At 42.3% G+C, this 14,621-nt stretch overlaps 1 protein-coding gene across 1 annotated transcript in view; it reads right to left on the bottom strand.

Annotated features, from left to right (window-relative positions):
* The window catches only part of LOC133555134 (ATP-binding cassette sub-family C member 4-like), a 153,607-nt gene that overhangs the window by 73,875 nt on the left and 65,111 nt on the right, over positions 1–14,621 (bottom strand). Inside the window, exons 4-6 of the mRNA XM_061904647.1 lie at positions 4,975–5,199; positions 4,827–4,916; positions 820–983 (exon numbers count right to left, since the gene is read on the bottom strand). Coding sequence (XP_061760631.1) covers positions 820–983; positions 4,827–4,916; positions 4,975–5,199 — 479 coding nt within the window. The remainder of the gene's footprint in view (positions 1–819; positions 984–4,826; positions 4,917–4,974; positions 5,200–14,621) is intronic.

Genomic DNA, 14,621 nt, shown 5'->3' on the forward strand with positions numbered 1-14,621 from the left:
TTCCTAAAAATGTACTCTTTTTATCTTAACATGATATATTTTTTTGCAGTATAGGCCAGTGGTTCTCAAATGGGGGTACGTGTACCCCTGGGGGTACTTGAAGATATGCCAAGGGGTATGTGAGATTTTTTTAAAAATATTTTAAAAATAGCAACAATTCAAATATCCTTTATAAATATATTTAATGAAAAATAGCAACAATTCAAAAATACTTTATAAATATATGTATTGAATAATACGTCAACAAAATATGAATGTAAGTTCAGGAACTGTGAAAAGAAATGCAACAATGCAATATTCAGTGTTGACAGCTAGATTTTTTGTGCACATGTTCCATAAATATTGCTGTTAATTTTTTTGTGAAACAATGTTTAGAATGAAGTTGATGAATCCAGATGGATCTCTATTACAATCCCCAAAGAGGGCACTTTAAGTTGATGATTACTTCTATGTGTGGAACTCTTTATTTATCATTAAATCACTTGTTTATTTTTCAACAAGTTTTTAGTTATTCTCATATCTTTTTTTCCAAATAGTTAAAAAAAGACCACTACAAATGAGCAATATTTTGCACTGTTATACAATTTAATAAATCTGAAACTGATGACATAGTGCTGTTTTTTACTTCTTCATCTAATTTTTTCTACCAAAAATGCTTTGCTCTGATTAGGGGGTACTTGAATTAAAAAAATGCTCACAGGGGGTACATCACTGAAAAAAGGTTGAGAACCACTGGTATAGGCAACAGCAGAAAGTTTGCAAACAGGCCATGTAAACTTCTAATTCTAATCAGATCCAGCTGCGTCCTTCTTTATTCACCTAAAGATTCCAAAAAGCTTCCCAAACCACGTCTGCACGGGTATCAATAAGGCGAGGACGGCCACACCTGCCAGACACGAAGGCCCGATCTCATACCAAAGGAGAGTGATGATGACAGCTGCTTGTAGCGGCCCCACCCACAAGTAGTGAAGATTGAGCGTAATCTGCAAACCAAGTACAAACATTGAAAGCACCGTTATTTGTACTTACAGGGCATGAACAACATGTTCAAACATGCATTTAACCCATAGAAATACAGAACTATTTAAAGTCAAATGATAGTAAATATTGCAAATACACGGCGTTTGTGTGATGTCAAAGATATTTATCCATCCATCCATCTTTTTCCGCTTATTCAAGGTCGGGTCGTGGGGGCAGCAGCCTAAGCAGGGAGGCGCAGACTTTCCTCTCCCCAGCTCTCCCCGGGGGCTCCCGAGGCGTTCCCAGGCCAGCCGGGACACATAGTCTTCCCAACGTGTCCTGGGTCTTCCCCGTGGCCCCCTACCGGTTGGACGTGCCCATAACACCTCCCTTGGGAGGTGTTCCGGTTGCATCTTTACCAGGTGCCTGAACCACCTCATCTGGCTCCTCTCGATGTGGAGGAGCAGCAGCTTTACTTTGAGTTCCTCCCGGATGACAGAGCTTCTCACCCTATCTCTAAGGGAGAGCCCCGCCACCCGGCGGAGGAAACTCATTTCGGCCGCTTGTACCCATGATCTTATCCTTTCGGTCATAACCCAAAGCTCATGACCATAGGTGAGGATGGGAACGTAGATCGACCGGTAAATTGAGAGCTTTGCCTTCCGGCTCAGCTCCTTCTTCACCACAATGGATTGATACAACATCCGCATTACTGAAGACGCCGCACCGATCCGCCTGTCGATCTCACGATCCACTCTTCCCTCACTCAAGACTCCGAGGTACTTGAACTCCTCCACTTGGGGCAGGGTCTCCTCCCCCAACCCGGAGATGGCACTCCACCGTTTTGGGGGCGAAAACAATGGACAAAGATATATGTGAAGTTACAAGTATAATGGTACCTTGGCTTTTGTCATTTATTAATTGACTATCTATAAGCTTCTTCTGGGCTTCACGGTGGAAGAAGGGTTAGTGCGTCTGCCTCACAATACGAAGGTCCTGCAGTCCTGGGTTCAAATCCAGGCTCGGGATCTTTCTGTGTGGAGTTTGCATGTTCTCCCCGTGAATGCGTGGGTTCCCTCCGGGTACTCCGGCTTCCTCCCACTTCCAAAGACATGCACCTGGGGATAGGTTGATTGGCAACACTAAATAGGCCCTAGTGTGTGAATGTGAGTGTGAATGTTGTCTGTCTATCTGTGTTGGCCCTGCGATGAGGTGGCGACTTGTCCAGGGTGTACCCCGCCTTCCGCCCGATTGTAGCTGAGATAGGCGCCAGCGCCCCCCGCAACCCCAAAAGGGAATAAGCGGTAGAGAATGGATGGATGGATAAGCTTCTTCATGTTCTCAATGTTGTTTTATGTGTTGGGGGCCACACGTAGAGTCAAAAATAACACCCGATGACCAGTCCACCTGTTATGATCCGTTGCCCGGATCATATTTTGATTTAGAATTTTGAGTCTTTTTGTGTTTTCTGTTTGTTTTGGACTCATTCGGTTCCGGTTTGTGCGCCTCTCAGTTTGTTTCCATGGTTGCTCATTGTTTTCACCTGCCGCTTGCTCCTGACGCACACCTGTGTTGTGAATACTGTCATTATTTAGACTGCCTTGCATCCTAATTTGCCATACGTAGTAATAAGTGACAACGTTTGTTCTCGGTTCTGTTTATCCTAGCTTCCATGCTAAGGCCCTTTAGTGTTTCCTAGCTCCCATGCTAGTTCTTTTGGTTTCATCTAAGTCTGTTCTATTCTAAAATAAATCATTTCCTACCTGCACGCTGTGTCCAAAGCCCGTCCGCATCCTTGGGAGAACGAAACCCGCATCACCATGCGACCAAAGCATCACAGTAACACACCCTCTTCCTGGTTCGACATAATGTAAGCCATACTAACTCGAACCTACACACAGCCAAAGGATAACATAATGCTACAAAAGCATGTTGAAATAGTTTATGATTTCACTCACCAATTTAACAGCAACAAAGCTTTTTTAGGTGATTTCTTTCACACATTTTTTTCCTGCACAGGCGCATGGACGTCTGAGCAGGAGGCCGCCAGCTGAAACATTACAAAGCCCGTGCATTAGAGACGCGCGGTTTGCGGTCTCATCCGCGGAGTCCGCGGATAAACTGCGGGTCGGGCGGGTGACATGACGAAAAAATAGATTTTGATTAGATTCGGGCGGGTGGCGGTTGAACCATTTGGAAATATATGATATACATGGTTCAGAGATCAGTAACCTTTACCGTTCAAAGAGCCATTTTGAACCCGTGTCACAAAGCGAAGAAGACATTGGTTGACATAAACATTCTCAAGAATGTCTGCCGGCAGTCACCCAGTTGATAAGAATTAGGGCGTGCTATGAAGTCTTTGCCTTTATCGCCTTCTACAATATGTACAATTTACTTGCAAGTCCAGCAATATGTTGCGTGTGGCTTCCACTGACACACGCACACGACTGCAAGGCATACTGGGTGATACAGAGTACACTAATGGTTGTGATATAAACAATTTAAACACTCTTACTAATATGCGCCACGCTGTGAAGCCACACCAAACAAGAATGACAAACACATTTCGGGAGAACATCTTCACAGTAACACAACATAAACGCAACACAACAAATACCCAGAATCCTTTGCATCATGACAATTCCTGACTATATAATACACCCCACTAGCAGCAACCCCACCCCCCTGCGTCGGTAAGGTGGGCGGGGTTGTGGGCGCGGGGGTGTAAAGTATACTCCGGAAGTGTCATGGATGCAAAGGATTCTGGGTATTTGTTGTGTTGCGTTTATGTTGTGTTACTGTGAGGATGTTCTCCCGAAGTGTGTTTGTCATTCTTGTTTGGTGTGGCTTCACAGTGTGGCGCATATTAGTAAGAGTGTTAAAATTGTTTATATCACAACCATTAGTGTACTCTGTATCACCCAGTATGCCCTTCAATCTTGTACGTGTGTTTGCGTAAGCTGCATACAGCATGTTACTGGACTGGCAAACGATTCGTACATGTTGTTGAAAGTGTCAAAGGCAATGGCTTCACAGCACGCCTTTATTCCCGTTGTCTGAATGATCACCATCGGATATTCGCGAGAACGTTATCTGCTCCCATTGCCTGCTTTACTTTGTGACACGGGTCAAACTAGCTCTTTTAGTGGTAAAGGTCGCCGACTCTGGATATATAACAACGGAAGGGTGGCGGGCGGTTGTGGTTCTGATAAAATGTTGGTCCGGGTGGATAGCGGGTGGATGACGACTTTAGTGATGCGGCTGCGGATGATATAATTGACTATCTGCGCATCTCTACCGTGCATTAAGCAAGCTAGCCCTGAGGATACCGTATTTCTTTGAATTGGCGCAGGGTATATAGTATGCGCCTGCCTTGAATTACTGCCGGGTCAAACTCGCTTCCCAAAATAATTAGCGCATGCTTAGTATTACCGCCTGGTCCAACTCGTGACGTCACGAGTGACACTTCCCCTGTCACCATTTTCAAAATGGAGGAGGCTGATTTCAATACCGGTAATTTGAAATCGCATAAAGGGAAGAAGATTCAGAGCAATTCAGCAAGATATAAGGTCCAAGTTTACATCACACTCAAATTTTTACTGTATGCCTTTGGTAAGTGCCAGAGTGAGAAGAGGTTTTAAAATAATTAGCGCATGCTTACTTTTACCGCATGCCTTTGGTAAGCGCAGGAGTGAGAAGAGGTTTTAAATTAATTAGCGCCCCGGCAGCAATTCAAGGAAATACGGTATCCAAAATCATTTGACTTTAAACACAAGTATATTCTGATGGGTTATGAGTGTGGCTGCACTATATATTAAGGGTTGTTGAGAAGATGGTGATTGAAGTGTGGGAGCACACCTGACCTCATCAAAGCGGTTGATGTCATTGGAAAGGAGGTTTACAATTTGTCCCGTGGTGGTTTGTCCCATTGCTTGGCTGCTAAGACGAAGAGCCTGAAGAAAAAGACGTCCGATGAGTTGTAAGCGCTTTTAAATTGTGTGCTATCCTCACCTTGCAGTAGATCACATGACACACAGCCACTCTCATATTCATGCCGATTCTTTGGACAAAATAGTAGTAGAGATGTTGCAGGAGTGTTAAAGCAAAAGTGGAGAGGCACATGGCACCAGCGCAGCCATAAGCCACCAGAAGACTACCACGGTCTTCTGGATCGTAATTCTCAAAGAACAGAATGATTTTCCCCAGAAGGAGCGGCTGGATAACTTTGATTGCTTCCTGTAAAAGAAAGACAGAAAGCATTATTGAAATGTCCTCTTCATTACCTTTACCAGAAAGTTATGTGTGTGTTGGGGTTGTTTGTTAGTTAGTTAGTTAGCAACATAGTTTAGTTTAGTCTTTATTTGAAGGGACAATGGACATAAACATTAAAGGGGAACATTATCACGAGACCTATGTAAGTGTCAATATATACCTTGATGGTGCAGAAAAAAGACCATATATTTTTTTAACCGATTTCCGAACTCTAAATGGGTGAATTTTGGCGAATTAAATGCCTTTCTGTTTATTGCTCTGGAGGCGATGACGTCAGAATGTGACGTCGCTGAGGTAAGACAGCCGCCATTTTCATTTTCAACACATTGTAAACATTGGGTCTCAGCTCTGCTTTTTTCCGTTTTTTTCTACTATTTTTTGGAACCTTGGAGACATCTTGCCTCGTCGGTGTGTTGTCGGAGGGTGTAACAACACTAACAGGGAGGGATTCAAGTTGCACCACTGGCCCGAAGGTGCGAAAGTGTCAGCCGCCAGACCCCCATTGAATGTGCCAGAGTGTCTCCACATTTTACCGGCGATGACAGACATGGCACAGAGATGTATGGATAACCTGCAGATGCATTTGCAACAATAAAGTCAACAAAATCACAAAGGTGAGTTTTGTTGATGTTGACTTGTGTGCTAATCAGACATATTTGGTCGCAGCGTGACTGCCAGCTAATCGATGCTAACATGCTATGCTAATCGACGCTAACATGCTATTTACCGGCGGTGCTAAAGCAGACATGGCACAGAGATGTATGGATAAACTGCAGATGCATTTGCAACGATAAAGTTAACAAAATCAGAAAGGTGAGTTTTGTTGATGTTGACTGCCAGCTAATCGATGCTAACATGCTACGCTAATCGACGCTAAAATGCTATTTACCGGCGGTGCTAAAGCAGACATGGCACAGAGATGTATGGATAACCGGCAGATGCATTTGCAACTATATTACGTTTCCTTCCACCCACATTTAATGCGAAAAAAACACTTACCAATCGACGGATTTAAGTTGCTCCATTATCACAAAATGCGAAAGTCCTGATTGTTTTGTCCGCACATTTTACCGGCGATGCTAACGCAGCTCTTCGGCCATACTATGGCTATGAATAGCGTCAATAGCTATTCGCTCAATAGCTTCAGTTTCTTCTTCAATACTTTCATACTCCAACCATCTGTTTCAATACATGCGTAAACTGTTGAATCGCTTAAGCCGCTGAAATCCGAGTCTGAATCCGAGCTAATGTCACTATATCTTGCTGTGGTATTCCCATTGTTTGTTTACATTGGCAGCACTGTGTGACGTCACAGGAAAATGGATAGTGGTTTCGAAGATAGCGAAAATAAGGCACTTTAAAGCTTTATTTAGGGATATTCCGGGACCGGTAAAATTTTGAAAAAAACTTCAAAAAATACAACAAGCCACTGGGAACTGATTTTTATTGTTTTTAACCCTTTTGAAATTGTGATAAATTTCCTCTTTAAGTTCAAACACGGATATGTTCTGTACCAGATTATAGCTAAATAGTAGGGGTGTGGGAAAAAATCGATTCGGACTCTTTAAAAAGGGGTAGAAAAGCGCTATGCAAGTACAACCAACAACCATTTATTGACTGGGAACTTGGGAGCATTTAAATAGCTACATTTGAAACTAAAATGTTGTCTGTCGTGTTGAATGTGCTGCTTATTTTTATAGTTGGCTCTTTCTTTTAGTTCAGATTTCATTAAAAACTTATCTTTCGGTCCCCTGGGGGTGGGGGGGAGGGGTTGCCCCCATATGCCTAGTCCTCTCCGAGGTTTCTCATAGTCATCATTGTCACTGTCACCGACGTCTCACTGGTTGTGAGTTTTTTCTTGCCCTTATGTGGGCTCTGTACCGAGGATATTGTTGTGGTTTGTGCAGCCCTTTGAGACACTTGTGATTTAGGGCTATATAAATAATTATTGATTGATTGATAATGTACTGGCTTGTAGTGTATTCTATTGTATTTTTGATACAATATTCCTTATCGAGAAGATGATTCTTCTTATTAAAAACATGTTTAATGGTAAAATTGTGGTGTTTTTTGGAGGGAAACGGCCAGCACTTAATAACTGAAATTAAATTAATTTCAATGGGGAACAGTGAATTAACACACGACTGTTTTGGATTATGGGCTCTTTTATTGAATGTCAAGGTACTACTGTGTCTGCAAGTCTATGGAACAGATTCAATGGATTCACTTCGGTTTTTGTACGATTCTCTCTTTGTCTGACCTTTTGGAACATACAGTGGGGCAAAAAAGTGTTCAGTCAGTCACCGATTGTGCAAGTTCTCCCACTTAAAATGATGACAGAGATCCGTAATTTTCATCATAGGTACACTTCAACTGTGTCCAAACACGACAAATTGAGTTTATACCAAAAAGTTATATTTTGGTTTCATCTAACCACGTGACATACTCCCAATCTTCCTTTGTATCACCCATGTATCCATTTTGGTATAAACTCAACTCGTCGTGTTTGGAGGAAGAAGAATACTGAATTGCATCCCAAGAACACCGTACCTACTGTGAAGCATGTGGGTGGAAACATCATGCTTTGGGGTTGTTTTTCTGCTAAGGGGACAGGACGATTGATTCGTGTTAAGGAAAGAATGAATAGGGCCATGTATTGTGAGATTTTGAGCCAAAACCTCCTTCCATCAGTGAGAGCTTTGAATGGTTGAAATTATAGACCTCTGTCGTCATTTTAAGTGGGAGAACTTGCACAATCAGTGGCTGACTATATACTTTTTTGCCCCACTGTATTACTAAGGACAACCAAGGTACTGTGTATGCAAAATCCAACTGTTCTTCACTGTTGTATGATAACCATTAACCGCTTGATGGGGGCGTGTCTCTACGTTACTCTGAGTGGTGGTGAGGTGTAGGAATGGGTGTGTGGGGATTTAATTTGGGTACTGAAACCAAACTTTGAACCGCTAACCAAAGGCAATATTGTAAAGTCGTTGTCGGGAGAGGAAGCTGCAGAATGTGAGCGTTCGGAGATTAAAAAATTAGCAGGATACAACCACTTTAGTACTTGCTCCAAAGTAAAAGAAACATTTCTGGGAGCAGTAGAGAATGCGAGGGTTAGTTGATTTACTTTATTCCAGCAAGTGCCATCAGCAGGAGGTCATTATATAATTTACCTGGCAGCTTACTGGACTGGAAGTTGCAAATATTTGTCCGTCAGTTTCAATTAAGCCTGCTATGATTATCTTTCAAGGAATGATTCCTGCGATTTGTACATACCAACTGACCCAGGGCTGAGTTGCAATGTACAGAATAAAATATGTCAGATGATGAGTGATGGTGTGCAGCTGCGGGGTATCGTAATAAAACAAGAAGAAGTCTGCAAAAAGCCTCCAAATGTTTGTTTTTGACATTTCCATAAATCTTGAGGAAGGAATAAAACATTCAGTTTGGTTTTATATGAAAATTAAATTACTGACCTAGATGTTTTAAATGTGGTTAAGTGGTGGAGTTAGATGTATTCTATAGCTTCCCATCATAAATTACAAAATACATTTTAAAAAGTATGTAGGTCGAGGGTGCAATACAACGGTGCTGCTTTTGTTTTGAAAAGCGTTATTTGTATTAGTTCCGTGTTGACGTATGCGTGATTGTGAGTGAATGTGAACAGCGGCAATCACAAACTCCAAAATAAACAAAAAAAAACATCTATGTCATGCGTGCAATATAACTGTGCTGCTTTTATTTTGAAATGTATTATTTATGGACGTATGTCATTGTGTAACCTGTGAGTAAAGATGCACAGCGACAAGTGATGCCCGGTTACTCCCGAGATGTCAGCTCACGCTAAAAAAAGAAAAGTTAATGACTAATGCCGTGTTTTCAACAAGACAAGGACTGCCTAGTATTTCTTTAAAGAAATTAAAGGTAAAGCCGTGTGCTTAATTTGTGGTACATAGATGCAGTCGTCAGGACAAGTTTCGTCATTTGTCACAAAATCGCCAGAAAAAGTAAAGCGTTTTCTGACAGAGTTTATTAAGGAGTGCTTATTGGACTCTGTTGCACTGATATGCCCGGAGAAAAGGGGCGCATTTGAGAACGTGTCACTCTTTCGATGCACTGTAATGCGGCGGGTTGAGACCATCGCTGGAAACTTGGAGCTTCAGCTGAAGAACAGAACAGCCGACTTTGACTGATTTTTGCTGGCTTTGGATGAGAGCTGCGATGTATGTGACACCGCCCAGCTGCTCATCTTCTTACGTGGGATAACTGCAGACTTTCAAATCACAGAGGAGCTGGCAGCCATGCAGTCAATTAAAGGGACAACCACAGGTAATGAACTGTACATAGAGGTAAATGCGTGTTTGGACATTTTAGGACTGAAATGAGACAAGCTGGCAGGTGTGACAACAGAGGGTTGTCCAAATCTGAAGGGGAAAAATGTTGGACTTATGAAGAGGATGCAGGATAAAGTGATAGAAATTAACCCTGTGCAGAAATTGACATTTTTGCATTGTATTATACATCAGGAGGTGTTGTGTAAGATAGTGTTAAAAAATAACCATGTTGTTGATGCAGTAAGTAAAACAATTAACTATATCAGAGTGTGAGCGTTAAATCATAGACAATTTGTTGCACTTTTGGAGGACAAAGAGTGAACATGGTGACATAAGCTACCACAGCAACGTCAGGTGGCTCAGCCTGGGCAAAGTACTGAAAAGTTTCCGGGACCTGAGAGACCAGATTCAGAATTTCTGTAGGAAGAAAGGACATGACATCCCAGAACTTTCAGATGAAGACTGGGTGGCAGACTTTGGATTCGCTGTGGATGTGACTGCACTTATGAACGAACTGAATGTCAAACTGCAGCGTAAGGGCCTTTTTTTGCATGAGATGTACAGTGCAGTGACGGCTTTCATGAGAAAGTTGCAGTTTCTGTCGAGCCAAGTGAAGGACAACATTCTGACCCACTTGCCAACACTAAAGGAAGCCGCAAGATCAGCCGATCACCTCTGGTCATCTCTGGTAAATCCTAAAAGGGTGGGTACTCTGAACGGCTGTTTGATGCATAAGCACCAACAGTCAGGAACCGTCCTCACAACCGAAGGCAGAAGGAAGGTAGCCTCTTGTCTACTGGGTTGAACTCCAACATGCGGGCTCTGAACCGCAAGGCAAAAAGTATTGCCACTCCTGTCCAATGCCTCTCACTGCTTGCAACGCCAGAGTGGGAGAGAGTCCATACCTTCTCGAGAGGACTGGTTCCAGAGCCTTTTCTGTGTGCCGAAGTTAGTCCAACTAGATCGAGGCGGAACTCCTTTACTTTGCGCACCAGAATCAGGTTCCTTCTCCCCCATAGAGGTGGTATTCCACTTCCCGAAAGATAGCTTCTATAGCCGACAATTGGACCGCCAATGGCTCTGCCTTTGGCTGTCGCCAAGCCCACATTGCACCCAAACTCTATGCCCCCTCCTATGAGGGGTGAGTCCATTGCAGGGGGACCCACGTTACCTCTTTGGGCTGGCCCGTCCAGGCCCCATGGGCAGCTACCAGGGCAATAGAAGCTCCTAGACAACATAGCTCCTATAGGATCATTGGGACACTCAAACTCCTCTACCAAGATAAGGTGGCATCTTAGATAAATGGAGTATTTTAATTTGAAAATATTCCGGATAATTTACTTTGTGCCTGTGCATGACTTACTGTTTAAAACAAGCAGATTTTAGCTAAACTGAACGTTTTTTTTTTGCAGCGAGTGGGAAATGTAGAAGCTCTGCGTATATTTAGCGCTGGAACGGCACCGACATGGCAGTGACGTTTCGCGGGCTGTGCAAACGGTACACATTGACTTGAATAAAAACGGAAAGAGTCCGCGACTGTGGCGGCAATGTTCCGCTGCCGTTTCGCATTCCAGTGGAAATCCAGGTTACACGAGTCACGACCGACACAGCAACGGCACAGAACTGTTGTCTCTGTAGTTTCTTGTCGTCTACTGCTATCTTCGTGGCTCATATTCAGCCTTTTTCTTCAATCCCCCAGTGATAATAATGCTTGTAAGAAATGTAGTTTATTTGCCACAATTAAGGTGATATTTACTTATCGGTGCCGATTTGTATTGCTTATGTACATACACAAACAGTTAGCAGTAACTGCCAGTAGAAGCCTGCCTGTCAACAAAAAGACCAAGCTGCAAAGTCTGAGCTAAAAGTGATCATTTTTTGGTGATCAGCTTTGACAGGCACTAATTGGCATCTGGCGATCACATATTATCCACAGAAATTGGGCAATAATTAACCATGACCGATCGATTGGAACATTGTGACCTTGGGGAACATGCTCTTTTTTTTGCCGTAACAGAATATGATTAAGCAAATGTAGCACTTGGCTTTTTTCTCACCACGGAGGGACAAGTGGAAAGACCAGTGTGTTGTTCCCTTTAATGTTAATAAGCTTATAATATTATGCAGAGGTATAGTTATAGCAATTTTAGAGACAAATTACCGCGACCCAAAAGGGAATAAGCCATAGAAAATGGATGGATGGATGGATGGATAATCACAGTGGAGAGTGTTTGTGTGTACGTGTGTAACAATCTATTTTTAATAATTTAAATACCTAACAAACTGATGTTTAGCTTCACTGGCTTCAAATATCTTTTCTGGGGGACGGTTTATGAGGTGGCGACTTGTCGAGGGTGCACCGTGCCTTCCGCCCGAATGCTAATGGATAGACTACAGCCCCCCGCAACATCGGGAGAGATAAGTGGTAGAAAATGGATAAGTAGTAGCTTTTAGGATTATTTGTATGTCCTGCGGTGTACATTTTTTTTTTTTTGGTGATTTTTCTCCGTGTTCGCCGTGACCAGCTGGGTCACGCTTGAGACTAAAGTGACGGGCTTTGCTTTGCAGAACACAGACTTTCTTACCTCCGCCAAAGAGGTTATGTTTTTGCCAGAGTTTGTTTGTAAGCAACATAACTAGAACAGTTATGGGTAGATTTTGGTTAAATGTTCAGGTAATGTCCACAAAAAAAAAAAAAAAAAAGTTATTCTTATCTTCTTGGAACACTTCACTTCATGCTTATGGGGTTCCACGGCCCCCACATCACCGGCCCTGCGCCGCGCAGAGGATTTTGGTATTATGTTTATTTTAGACAGTCCCAATGCTAAAGCGCCACAAAAAAACTACACCCACCAAATGTTTGTCATCACAACATTATTGTGAAGACTTTGAAACCGCAATACCCTGGTAGGGCTGGGCGATATGGCCTTCTTTTAATATCGCAATATTTTTAGGCCGTATCGCGATACACGATATAAATCTCGATATTTTGCCTTAGCATTGAATAAACAATTGATACATATAATCACAGTAGAGAGCTGATTGCATGTGTCTACATTAAAACATTTTTCTTCATACTGCATTAATATATGCTCATTTTAAACTTTCATGCAGAGAGGGAAATCACAACTAAGTCAAATTAGCAAAACTGTATTTGTTAAACAGTTATTAAGCAGTGGCACAAACATTCATATTATTTCCAAAACAGAAAGTGCAAGATTGTCAGAGACATTTTAAAACAAGCTATTAAGTGCACTTTTGTGCATGATGTCACTAAGATGACATATCAAAACAACACTAAATTAAAGTGCGCTTTTTGTACATAACACCACTACAATAGTTTAAAACAAACAAAGTGCACTTCTGTGCATGATGTCACTAAGAGGACAAAACTAAAAAATACTAGATTAAAGTGTACTTTTTGTACAGAACACCACCATAATAGTTAAAAAGAAAAAAAGTGCACTTTTGTGCATGATGTCACACAAGATATTTCAATAAGTGTCAATTAAAAATGAGCTGCATATCAAATAGTGTCCTATGGTGTTGATGTGGAAATAAATGCTTCGGCATTTTGTGGGCGTGGCACCGACGTGCACAGTTTCAAGCACTCTTCATTTTCTAGCGGGGTGACTTTTCAAATGATGCTACAAATTAGCAGTGCTGCTACTTTTTTTTAGCAACGCTTCTGCCGCATAAATTTTCAACATATTCCCGCTTGAAGCCAAACCACCGCTAGACGATACTGTTTTTCTTGGGAATTAATTATTTCTTCATTTGTTACCAGATTCGCACCTTCACTCTCTCGTATTACCACTCGCAACACACCGTTAGCATCACAGCTAATAAATAAATAATAAATAGAAGGGTTGTACTTGTATAGCGCTTTTCTACCTTCAAGGTACTCAAAGCGCTTTGACACTACTTCCACATTTACCCATTCACACACACATTCACACATTGATGGAGGGAGCTGCCATGCAAGGCGCCAACCAGCACCCATCAGGAGCAAGGGTGAAGTGTCTTGCTCAGGACACAACGGACGTGACGAGGTTGGTTCTAGGTGGGATTTGAACCAGTGACCCTCGGGTTGCGCACAGCCACTCTTCCACTGCGCCGAGACTCGTCGTGAGTAAAGTGCTTTCACTTCAACCTGACACAGCGTGCGTGACTTTGAGGGGGAAATATTGTTGTTACAAACTTCCTTATTTTGTCAATTTTAATAACAGATTTTATTAAATAGCAGCGGCAGCGTGTCGTAATTACATCGGTCAGCTGAAAGAAAAAAATCTCGAAAGAAAGATCGTTAGTTCAGAATCTTCTTGGTCCTCATGGACCGACCAATTTAGGACCCGGTGCCAAAAAATACTGGTACTCGGTATACATCCCTAGCCATGTGTGTGTGTGCCCTTCGACCCATGTCTCTACCTCTCTGCTCCGGGAGGGCGTGTGACGTTGCACGTGTGACGTATGTAAGAAGGGGCGCTTGTTTTAAGTCTCTGTGAGAAGAAAGAGGAAGAAACGCATGCAGTGTAATGCCCGCAGCTAAAAGCATTTGCATGAGAACGTATACTTGAATATCACAATATAGTCATTTTCTATATCGCACAGAGTCAAACCCGCGATATATCGAGTATATCGCCCAGCCCAATACGGTGGTATCTATAATAACATTACATTCCTACGAATTAGGCTTCATAACCTGCTGTGAAAACATAGTCATTGAAAGCGTTTGAAAGTTTTTCAATCCACCTCCATGCAGACTGCCATGGCTCAAATGTAGATTAACCTTCGTCTTGTGTTAGGGTCGACCCGTTTTAGTTTTTAAATGCATAAAAACACCACATACATTTATTTTTTTTGCATCAAAGCTTTTTGACTTTGTCAGGAACCTCTTTGTCAAGAAAATAAAACATTAAATTTTTTTTCACTAAATTATAAAATGCTCTGGTAGAAATTATGCCCTTGGTGTTGTTAGGGTCGGTTTCGACCCAGTTATAAAAATAAGATGATAAAGCAATGATAAGAGCCAAAACTGAACACACTGAC

This window comes from Nerophis ophidion, linkage group LG06 (assembly GCF_033978795.1).
Source record: "Nerophis ophidion isolate RoL-2023_Sa linkage group LG06, RoL_Noph_v1.0, whole genome shotgun sequence".
NCBI lineage: Eukaryota > Metazoa > Chordata > Actinopteri > Syngnathiformes > Syngnathidae > Nerophis > Nerophis ophidion.